Below are 12,549 nucleotides of genomic sequence, written 5' to 3'. Positions count from 1 at the left end.
GCTAGCTTCTCTTTCTCAGGGCCGTGTTCACAATCAGGAAAAGGCCTGACACCTCTTTCTTTCACCACAGTTTAGTAAGAGACGAACGATCATATACAAACATGCCATACCTTTCTCAGCTTCTTTCTTCTTAGCTTCTTCTACCCTCACAAGCTCGGACTGCTTGGCGGCCAGCGCTAGCTTCTCCTCTTTCTCAGGGTCATACACGACCTCAGCCGAAGGGTTCACGATCAAGAAGAGGCGTTCGATGGACGCCTCCACCGACGCGCCGTATAGGTTCTTCCATGGTATTTTGAGAACGAGTTTTCCTGTAATGTACATAAATAATATTTAACCTACAGCCTACAGTCCACAAGGTCAATCTATAGTATTAATTACTTCAATGAAATTTTAACCATTTTCAACTGCAACAACCAATATGTTTTTACTGGTTACCTAATAGGCCTTGCGAGGTTATCACACCGATGAGAGCGTGACGGTGCTATCTAGGTATATACCTATGTCCCGCTTGCACATAGGAGCGGCGTGCGGGTCTGCATCCAATGTGAATACCGCCTTAAGAGGCTGTCAATTACCTACAAGGCGCAGACTGTCTATTTGTATCGGAGTAAATGAAATAGCACTGTCGCATGTTACTGGGCCTGGGCAAGGGAATAATAAGAAAACGATAGAAAAAAAATATATTTGTGTAATATTACTCGTTAGCGGTTTAGGTATACCTAAATGGTTTTTTTTTGCAATTGCAAGTGTCAACATAGATGAACTTTTTGGCGCTGGTGATGGGAAGATCATGGATATATAAGTTATAGAGCGTAGGAGCTAAAACCGAACCTTGGGGGGGGGGGGGCATTATTTAACTTTCGTTGCCGGCTTGATTTGTTGCCAAGGACGACGGTAAAGAGCTTCTGCGCTAACATGTTCGTGATGAGTTTCGTGACCTTGATGTTTGGGACTACGGAGAGGAGTTTACATAGCAACCCTTCTCGCCAGACAGTGTCGTAGGCGGCCGTGAGATCGATGAAAGTGACGCGCGTTAATAATAAGATTATGGGACAAATATCGCTTGATAATTTGCGCTAAAACAAAGCGATTGTGGGTATTGTGATACTGATAGGCGTAGAAAATGTAGGAAGGTTAAATATCAGCTAGTAAAACTGAAAAAGCTAAGGGTTAAAATAATAGGATTATGGGACAAATATCGCTTGATAATTTGCGCTAAAACAAAGCGATTGTGGGTATTGTGATACTGATAGGCGTAGGAAATGTAGGAAGGTCAAATATCAGTTAGTAAAACTAAAAATAGCATTTTAACTAAAAATGCAGAGGGTGGTATTCCATCTGTCCAGTATCTTGGTCCAAAGTGTATTTGCGTCTTACATTTTACTTAATGAGAGAGTGAGACGCAATGCACATTGGATAAACAAATCGGACAGGTGTAATACCATCCTAAAGCGAGGTTTAGACTAGCAAGAACTTGCATGCAATTTACTTTACATTGCCGACTACTAAGGTAAACTGCATTCAAAATGTTTATCAGATACTGCAATGTAATGAAAATTGCATGCAAGTGCTTGCTAGTCTAAACCTCGCTTAAGATTCCTAAGCCAGCCATTCTCAATGTGTGCTCCGCGGAGCCTCAGGGCTCCGCAAAGCCTTTGCACCCTTGCAAGAAAAAACGAAACAATCAAAATTCAGCTCTTCTGTAAATGGCTAATGCTGGTGACGAACGAAAATGTTTAATTTGGGGCTCCGTCAAATATTTCGCTTTTCAAAAGGGTTCCGTCAAAAAAAAGGTTTGAGAACCGCTGTCCTAAGCCATGAAAATGTCACGGACTTACAAATTTAAAATAAATATATTGAGGGCAATCGAAATCTTCGTAAAATACTTATTAGTATTTTGCAAATTTTTGTAGGTACACAATGTGTACTGTAAATTTGTCAATTTCAAATCAACTTCCGGTTTCAATCTGCAACTGTCCGCATTTATACCATCGAAATTTAAAAAAATAAGCTTATTTTATTTGACGATTATCTTATATAACATTCTCGCAACCGGTTAAAAATAAATGATAAGACCTAATTAATGAAACAAAAACTCCTGTTGTATTTGGTTAACATGAATATTATCACATTTATCACCATCCCGTAATGTCAGCGATTGACCTTGAGTCTTTGTTAGTGTGAGTCACTCACACAAACTGTCTGATTTGAGGGCGTGATGTCATAGTCTGGGCCACAGGAATGTTATTTTAACCGTTTATTAAGGAGTTGAACGCTCAGAAAAACCAATATAAAGCCCGGTTCACATTTGTCTGTGACTAAATACAAAATACAGTACGTAGCGGCCCCCTTTTTTAAATATCTATCGTTAAATGTATATAATCACAATTATTTAGCAGTGGCGTTAGTGAGTACGTTGATGGGCTCTTAAAATTGCCGCCGGAAAAAGACAACCTCAAGCGGGAGTTGTAGCATGAGCAGGAAGGTTTATATAAAATATCTCTGCTTCCTGTCTTGCTCATTGTCCCGGCACCAGCGGCAAAGCATAGACATATATATTACTTCGTAAAGACCGGCCTTACGAGAACTACGAATGGGGCCGATACATAAGATACATTGGAGTCAAAATCGCGCTCAGACGTGTGACGAATTGCGCAGTGGAAAGGCGTCACCATTGGTGTAAACAAAGTATAAGCGTATGCATACAATTCCTACCGAACACCGATGCCTTTCCACTGCGCAATTCGCCACACGAGTCACACGACACGACTGAGCGCGCTGGAGTAACTAAATGCGATTTTGACTCCAATGTATCGGCCCCATTCGTAGTGCTCGTAAGGCCGGTCGTTACGAAGTAATATATATGTCTATGCGGCAAAGTGTTATCTAGATCAGAAATCAAATTCCTTGACCATATTTCTGGTGCACCTGAGTGTTTGACTCATACGGTATGTGAGCAATGGGAACGCATAGCCAGTTTATAGTTCAAATAAAGGTGAGTTCGTGCGGAGAGAATGCTAAGTGGCCTAACCTTATTAACATTGATGCTCTCTCTATTTGATAAACAGTGGCTGCTTGAACTTTTAATATTTGATAGTAATTTAATTTCACGCCTCAATATTGTAAATCAATATGATAAATCGGAAAAAGCGCTGGTGGCCTAGCGGTAAGAGCGTGCGACTTGCAATTCGCAGGTCGCGGGTTCAAACTCCGGCTCGTACTTATGAGTTTTTCGGAACTTATGTACGAAATATCATTAGATATTTACCAGGCGCTTTTCGGCGAAGGAAAACATCGTGAGGAAACCGGACTAATAAGGCCTAGTTTACCCTCTGGGTTGGAAGGTCAGATGGCAGTCGCTTTCGTAAAAACTAGTGCCTACGCCAATTCTATTACACTGGTGACTCCTAAGTATGTGACTCACGCGTGCAGGTACTCTGTGAGCAATGGGAATGCCAACTAGTTTCTAGTTTATAGTTCAAATATAGGTGAGTCTGTGTGGAGAATGCTAAGTGGCCTAACTTTATTAACATTGATTGGTCTATATGAACAGTGGCCGCTTGAACTTTTAGTAGGTATCTAAAATGGTCAAAGTAATCTAATAATAGGCTGTAGTATAATTTTGTTATTATACTTTTTATATTGATACACTGTTATTAATTATTTCATAGTATATGATATTATTTAACATACTTATTTTGAATGTTTTTTTTTTTAATTATTGTTGATCCTTGTTGTGTTGTTAGATTGGAAAGTGACAGTGTTAAGCACAGGATGATGGAGAACAATCTATTACAATTTACATTTATCACATGCAGATAGCGGTAAAGTTGTAGGTTTAGCTTAGATGTTAGAAAACACATATTAGTTAAATATTAAATTGTTCCTAATTGATATTGATACTAACTCTTAATATTTATTTTAAGTTATGATATGCTCGTCACATGACTTATTTTTGATTAGTTTTTTTAATATTAAGAATATTTATGCAATACCCCCTGGCAGGATATCGCTGGACCCTGGTCCATGTGCCTTATATGTTTCTATCTTGTTTCTATGTAATATAAATCTACATTGGACGCAAATAATCTCTATCTCTAGATGGACTCTGATAGAAATATGTTTATTCACAATAATGCAGTATTAATACATAATTATTATTGAATTAATTTTTTCGCCTGTTTGTTGTTATATTAGTCTTCTGGCAACATAAAGTAATTGAGTAATTTAATTACCTATTGTTGTAATTGCAATTACAAATTACATAGCAAATTGAATTGCATGTAATTCAATTTTCATGTAATTCAATTACAAACAATTTAATTACAATCAATTCAATTAGTAATTAAATTACACACGTAATTAATTTTTTTGCGAATATTTGAAGTGCTCTAGTGCCTTAAAAAACACAAATATCAAAAACAAGCAAAGAGTTCGACACAGATATTAAAAATAATAATCTTTGTTGAAAGAATCATTGAGCTTCAAAAACCGCACAGGAATCAGTCAAGTATGTTTGTATGGAGAAATGACCACTCCTGGGGCCCATTTCTCGAATGGTATTAGACTAATAATATAAGTCCACGAACTGTCAAATCGTATGGGTTACCATGGCAACACACTAATAATATTAGACTAATACCGTTCGAGAAATGGGCCCCTGTTGCCTCTTAATGATATCTTAATAGTATTATGCTGGATCACTAAACATTTAAATGCTATTCTTTATGGAAATAAAAATTACCATAGCTGAGCTGAAGTATTGCCTGAGGTATTTCCTCAGCTGTAACTGTTAGTATATGAACAGTAATAAAATAAAAGTTAAGTAATAAAACATTTTGCTTACCAGAATATTTCCTGTACTTGACCCAAATCTGAATATGTGATATATTTACCTTGTGAACTGCTCAAACTATTTCATCTTATATACAACTGTAGTAAATAAAGTGCAAAAATCGACAAAAACTTAATGACTTAGATGCTTTTGCCATGTCAAATGCATCCAAACATCACATTTAACCCATTAAAGACTAGCAGTGCCATATGGTACACTCGTCATCAGATATATCGGAGCGGCCGAGGTACTCAAAAATTATCTGAACACGCACCTAGTTAGTTAGTTATGCTGGGCATTTTCCGCAAATCGACATCCAATGTGCCTATTTTGCGTGAAACGAGGTAGCGCTACTCTAACCACCCCAGCTCCTCCACAAAGCCTAGCAAAGTCTTCAGGTTGCTAGTTGCCTCCTTTAGTGTGCATGGATTCCCTAGGTATTTGCTCCTATATACTTCTACCTGTTTACAGTCTAGGAGAATATGTTTTGTTGTTTCTTCTTCTTCCATGCACGCTCTGCACATGGGGCTGTCAGTTTTACCCATATTATGTAGGTGTTTGTTTATTGTGTTATGTCCTGTTATTATTCCTACTATTTTACGTAGTTGGCTTCTTGGTGTTTTCAGTAATATTTTGGTAAGCTTGTGGTTCAGTTCCGGTAGAATTCCTTTGGTTTGCCTGCATGTCTTCAATTCACTCCAGTACTTGTTGTGCAGTTGTCTGTGATGTTGTTCTAGCTGGTTGTGTATGTAGGATATTGGTAGAGGCATAATTGGCTCGGGTCCATATGCCGGTGTTTCTGAACCTTTCCTGGCCAGTTCATCCGCTGCATCGTTTCCTCTTGATCCACTATGCCCCTTTATCCATTCTACTGTTACTTTGTTGCCTTCTTTGCTCACTTCAGTGAGGCTCCGATGACATTCAAGTATAAGCTCTGAGGTAAGTTTGTCGCTGCATAGCGCTTGTAGTACCGATTTACTGTCTGACAGCATTAGTATGGTTTCGTGTTTCACTTGTCATATTGTAATAGCATTGCAAGCTTCTATTATTCCTACACATTCAGCTTGGAATACCGTATTGTGTTCGCCAGGGGTTTTGTGATGTGTATGTTCAGGTTCTCTGAGAAGACACCACATCCTGTCCCTTCGTTTGTTTTTGAGCCATCTGTGAATATTCTTAGGTTTGTTTGGTTTAGTCCTTCTTTCGGATCTTCTGTTAACGATATGGCATAATCTTTCCAGAAGATCATAGTTTTTGGTATTTTGTCGATAGGCGCTTCCAGCATGGGCATTTTTGAGATCGTATTTTCATAGATCTTCTTATGCAATGAGCTGAAAGATGTCCATAGGTTAGGTGTCCTAGCGCCATGACAATAGAGGCGTGTTCAGATATTTGTGACCACCTTGGCCGCTCCGATATATCTGATGGCGACTGTACCATATTTTGTATGGAAAGCTGATAAAGCTTTAAATGACCTAAAATAAACTTCAAGAACAATATGCTACAAAATTTTCCAATTCTGAGGCCTAAAATAATTCAGGCTATAATAGGTTAAGATAAAGAGATAATGGAATAGGTAATAATAAAAAGTAGGTATAGTTTGTCAAGGGACTGTCTCATTTCGGGCGTAGACGGAGAGAGTCATACTGTCATTGTCTTGCACTGGTGCTGGCGCCCAAAAGAAGGGGATGAGTGTAGTTTTTTTTTGTTCTTATTTACTGACAAGATTTGCTTGAACAACTATATGTAAACTATGTTGCAACTACTCACCCAAATGTCCATATACAGTCTGAACCGGGATGTTTAGCTCCTCCAAGGCATTCTGCTTCAACTTCAAATTTTCCAGCACCACATCGCCTAAAATAACATTTAATACCTTAAATAACCGCATATTATTGGTTAGGCATGACATCATACCAACATGCGTAAAATCACTCACCACCCCATATTCCCAGTTTCAACTGGGACTGATTCAAATTTTCTACATAATCCCCAAGGAACCTGTTCAGGACGTCCACCACAATGGATTCGAACACCATCCTGAATCAGATTCAAAACAATAATATAATTTACGACTGATTATTTAAAACGCTCATGGCAATGTCCAGCGACCACACATCGCCGACCTAAAAAAGTCCTTCTTATTTACTTTGTTTAATTATTGTTAATATTCAAAATTAACATGCTTTTGAAATAATCGTGAATAATTTCAGAATAGTTTCCTGAATTAACAATCACTCCAGCACAAAATAGCATTGACGATTGGCAATGTTGCAAGGTATTGAAAAAATATTATCGAGAATATTATGCTGCCGGTGCCGATGAGGATTTAACACTCAGATGGCGCTGCAATCGTTAAAAAAACAAGGTGAATTTCGTCTTTATGAGTTAAGAACTGCTCAACGGCAATAAAATAAAAATCCCTCAAAATTTATAGTTTGGCCAGGGATAGTTTCAGAGTAGGCAGAGCAGAGAATCATACTGTATTTGTCTTACGCTAATTAATACCAACAGAAAGGGATAAGTATTTTTATTGTTCTTATTTACTGACAAATTTGGTTTGCCACACTATAGTTAGATCAAGTCTGCAGATTTTTTGACAGCACACGCAGTGCCAGTGTTATTTATACGTTTTAAATAACACGTGCACTGCGTGTGCTTTCAGAATTTCTGCAGACTTTTCTTGGTTTAACTCCTTGTTAAACTTTGTGTCAATGTTGCAAAATTGTATCATGTTGCGAAATCATCTTAAAATAAGAATAAAAAACAAGCGCAACGAATCAATATGTAAAATAAGTGATGTCTGTATGTAACTTATGTAAGCGTGGTATTCCATCTGTCCAATGTGTATTGCGTCTCACATTTTGCTTAATGAGAGAGTGAGACGCAATGACATTGTACTAACAAATTGGACATGTGGAATACCACCCTAAGATAAGCGATGAATGGACGCAATCCTTTATTTCACTCTTCCTACTTCTTTTTCCATGGAGTAGGATGGAGATGGCAAGTGGGTGTTCCCGTCTATCCGACAGTTAGTAGCGACCGACTCACTTTATGCACAGACTATGCTCAGTTGTTGTGTAAACTTCATGCTCGAATGACATTCACGTCTTACGTACGCTCGTCTAACAAAAATTGATAATTAAATTTAAAATGCCGTATTGTGCAGTATTAAGCTGCAGAAATCACAGCGGTTTAAAAAATCTTTCACGTGGAGGTATTTCCTATCACCGGTGGTTATTTATTTAAATATAATCCGATAAATACGAAAAATCTGTTTATTTTGCATTATTTACGAATTTTCGATAAGTAAATCTATATTTTATCAGTTAGAACTTAGAGTTCACAATCCTTTGTCACTATTCTTTACGTTTATCTGGAATATTCGCTATCCTAAATGTCAAATAACTTCGCTACTCAGATGCTGCGCAATGTCGATATTTATATCGATAAAGTTAAAGTTACGATATTTCAAGTTTGATGTTTGGTTCGGTAATAAATTATTATTTTAGACACGTTTCTAATTATTATTTGGGATAATCAATGTCTTAGTAAATATGGCAGCTCTGGTCATCAAGCACTAAGTTAAGTCGGGGTCATTTCATGGCAACCTTTCAAACCTTCGTATTCTTTTACATACGTTTTTGTTTTTTACACCCATCATATTTTCATCGTTAATATAATTAGACTAGGTACTTAATGCACTTATGCGTACAATGCATGCAATGTGCCATGAATAAACGTTTTATATTTCCTATTTCTTTATTATTAATTATTGTAGGTTACCACAAGATGCCGATATTAAAAATAAATGGATCAATGCTACTGGGCAAGAAAATTAGTTTCCGCAAAAATATAGCACCATTTGCTAGGAGCATTTCTTAGAGAAAGATTTCTGGGGATAAAATTGCCATACATCTCATCTAGCGTCCACACGCCTAAAACTTAGTTACTAATTTAGTAATTATTAGTGACATTCGGGCTCACTAAATTAACAAAAAGTGTTCCGTACCACGCAAACTAGCGTCAAATATTGGAATTTTGCCGCCCCCCCTTCCTGATTTGATAGGTCACAATCTTACAATCAAATCAAGTGGGATAGATGAGCCAGTTTCATGTATGCTTTCACACCATACAATTAATTTTACAATTTAATCAGGTTGTCCCGTCTAGATAGGACTTAAATGCTGCTACAAGTAAATATATTGTTAAAGACGAATACTTACCTATGTGAGTAATTGCAGATTTGTGATTACAAAATAACAGCAATACCGAGTTAATAGACCTTTAAAGAACTATGATTTTATCTGTTTGACTTTAAGATATATTTAATGTTCACATTAACAACCTAGTTGGTCAATTAATAAGAAACAAATTTCTAGTTAGATATTTGTTGTACTGTACTACATATTATTTTTCATACAATCACGATTATCACTACCTATATTATAATCATAAATAAAGTATCATCTAAATGTGTTAAAACATACGGTAATGAAATATCAATACCTAACTGAACACACAAATATCGATAAAACACTCCGATTACACTGTCCCCTCCCTATATCGTCGAATGGAAAGAAGTTCCAATGGTTAGCTACTCGCAGGCGTGTAGAGATCTCGAAAAGACCAGTGTAACGTGACCGTGAGATCCGTAACAAACCATGCGTAATTAGACCTTACTTATACTGGTTTTTTAGCCCTTTTCTCGCCTGTAATAAGTAAGTGATTTTAAAATTATATAAAATAACGCCATCTGGTGTTGAGTAGTTGTATTAGGTGAACGTTGAGCGAGCTTTTGTGAGATGAATGAGATAATGAAAGAGTCGTATGTCATATAGCTTTGACATTATATTTTAAACCGTCACTCATGTAGCCTACAGTTGATATTCGTTCGAGAAATGTCCACCGGTAATAACCTTTTGGTATGGAAAGTTGCTACGAATCAGAGCAATTTTGTAAGTGTGTGACGTATTTTAACGTGGCTATGAATGTGTGAGTTTAGCGACACTGGTTTTCATACTAAATAGGAGTCATTTCACATCCACTAGTTTATTAATTCGTGTCTTTTTCAATTTGTATAACTTTACTATCACTAACTTTTTTCTGTGATCACTAGATAACTTATATAACATGACTTAAATGCACGCTTAATTATATCAGTTAAGCGTGCATTGTGTTATCATTAAAAAAAAAAACACATTTTGTACCGTTGGTATAGTCCGACAAGAAATTGTAGGAAATTACCGAGGGCGCCACGATTTTCACTCATAATTTTAAAACTAACACGAGACTTAAGAAGATGTTGATACAATTCCTCGCCAGTCTGCCTGTGACCACGAACGTAATGTCACGTTCGAAACGTAAGTTTGTACGCGATTAAGTGCCGTGTTAGTTTTAAAATTATGGGCGCCACTTCCTACGTAACTGTCACATAATTGACGTAAAAGGCTTAAACATGGCATCAATTTAGTATAATATTTTTTTAGTTCCATTTTATTTAATTCCTATTATTTTATGTCGCACTATACGCTACTCCGAAGTAGTTTAGCTATTTAACATACAATTGATATGCATAGTGGCGCATAACAATAGACAGTATGCTATATTGCAAATCTACTTTAAACGTATACCTTATTACTTTGAATGAGAATAAGATATTCTTTTACCTGATGTCCAATTATTCTTCACTTAAGAGGTTAAACAAAATTACCAGCAGAAAAGTATATCAATTGCCTGCATACATTTTGTAGAAATGTCTGAATATCATTTTTTGTTGGCAACATTTTTCATGTGTCAAATCTCTACTGTCAGATTTTATGATCTAACAATCTAACCTTCTAATAGTCATTCATGCGGTAAGGCAAAGGCAAAGTAATACAGCCAGTAAAACGCAGTCAGCCTCAGAAAGATTTTATCTGAAGCCTCTGGAGGCACGGCAGTGCCCCCGCCAAGACGAGCAAATAATAAGCGCTCATAATAATAAATCAAAACGGGAGTAGAGTAGGGACGGAATTTCTAAAACTATGCGAGATGCGAACAATTTTGTTCTTAGTGGTCACATCCCGATTTTTAGAAAAAACCGGCCAAGTGCGAGGCGGACTCGCGCACAAAGGGTTCCGTACCATTACGCAAAAAACAGCAAAAAACCGGCCAAGTGCGAGTCGGACTTGCGCACGAAGGGTGACGTACCATTACTCAAAAAAACAGCAAAAAAATCACGTTTGTTTTATGGGAGCCCCACTTAAATATTTAATTTATTCTTATTTCAGTATTTGTTGTTATAGCGGCAAATTTCAACTGTCTAGCTAACACGGTTCATGAGATACAGCCTGGTGACAGACGGACAGACAGACAGACAGCGAAGTCTTAGTAGTGGCGTTTTTACCATTTGGGTACGACCTTCAAACCTTCAAGAAAAGAGCGTACTCCCATCTTAAAGTCCGGTAACGCACTTACAACCCCTCTGGTGTTGCGGGTGTCCATGGGCGGCGGTAATCGCTTTCCTTCAGGTGATCCGTCTGCTCGTTTGCCTCCTATATCATAAAATAAAAAAACCATAAAAATCACGTTTGTTGTTTGTTGCTTAAATATTTATTTGATTCTGTTTTTAGTATTTGTTGTTATAGCAGCTTCTAAGTACATAACATACTGTTATTTAAAAAAAAATGTAATACGGTTTGGGCACTGTGACATAGGGGCCGTGGTCGTGCTGGGTAGTACCTTCCTGGCACGACCACGCTTTCATAAGTGGTTTATTCAATAGTCAAAATACTACAAAATAAATGAACTTTTTTGTACTTTTATATAATAAAAAAAGTTTGCTTATACGGTTTAGGGGTAGGTGCTATTTGGCACTACCAGTACCACGCTTTCATAAGTGGTTAATTTAACAGTCAAAATACTACAAAATAAATGTACTTTTTAGTACTGTTATTAAAAAAAAATACTAAAATAAAATTAAATATGTTAGTAACAATAGGTAATTCTTAAGAAACTATGTTCGTACACAAAATACCAAGAAATGGTACGAACTAACTACGAAATCATCGGCGTGTGCTCAAGGTTAGTGGCTATCCCATATTGGTTGATTGCAATGCCTGTCCAAAGGAACCTAGGACCAGCTGAGTTATCGAAGGGTTCATACGTGAACATAAAATTTGGTATATAGGTTTATTAAAAATAATACAAGACACTTTGCACAGCAAAATTATTTATTCGCATGAAACATTAATATTAGGTATTACAAGTATTCGAATAGTAAACACTCATGGAATGCTCGTGTACCCATTTGCTTAGGAAGGTTTTTAGGAATTGGAGCTAATTTTGATTGAATCTTAATATCTTATACACTTTTTGTTTTTGAGACCTTCTGGCCAACTCACTTAGCTATAATATGCCCAATTGCCAGCATCTCTTTCCTACAAAAAAAAAAAAGAAAAGAGATGCAGAACTTCGTTTGCGCAAATACAACCAAGTAATTTATTTTCAAAGCTGTAAAATGATAGTCATTATATATTGTAATTATTTGCACTGGTTTCATTTTCACATTAAATAACTAACATTTATATTTAAAACATTTTACATAACATCAAGCACAATCAAAAATAAATGATTTACATCATTTCATTAATTGAAGGTTTATATTATCATATATTATATAGCAACCTTCATTAAAAACCATATACAAAATATGTTTTTCTGTCACTAGA

The 12,549-nt window shown here is 36.6% G+C and overlaps 2 protein-coding genes across 2 annotated transcripts in view; one reads left to right on the top strand and one right to left on the bottom strand.

Annotated features, from left to right (window-relative positions):
- The window catches only part of LOC134743795 (intermembrane lipid transfer protein Vps13), a 90,157-nt gene extending 83,063 nt beyond the window's left edge, over positions 1-7,094 (bottom strand). The window contains exons 1-3 of the mRNA XM_063677456.1: positions 6,774-7,094; positions 6,605-6,691; positions 111-308 (exon numbers count right to left, since the gene is read on the bottom strand). Coding sequence (XP_063533526.1) covers positions 111-308; positions 6,605-6,691; positions 6,774-6,873 — 385 coding nt within the window. The 5' untranslated portion in view covers positions 6,874-7,094. The remainder of the gene's footprint in view (positions 1-110; positions 309-6,604; positions 6,692-6,773) is intronic.
- The window catches only part of LOC134743744 (uncharacterized), a 467,732-nt gene that overhangs the window by 205,286 nt on the left and 249,897 nt on the right, over positions 1-12,549 (top strand). The gene's annotated exons all lie outside the window — the stretch shown is intronic.

Source organism: Cydia strobilella, chromosome 8, assembly GCF_947568885.1.
Source record: "Cydia strobilella chromosome 8, ilCydStro3.1, whole genome shotgun sequence".
In the NCBI taxonomy this organism is placed as follows: domain Eukaryota; kingdom Metazoa; phylum Arthropoda; class Insecta; order Lepidoptera; family Tortricidae; genus Cydia; species Cydia strobilella.
The sequence above is the reverse complement of the archived record's forward strand: the minus strand, read 5'-3'. Positions and strand labels throughout refer to the sequence as shown.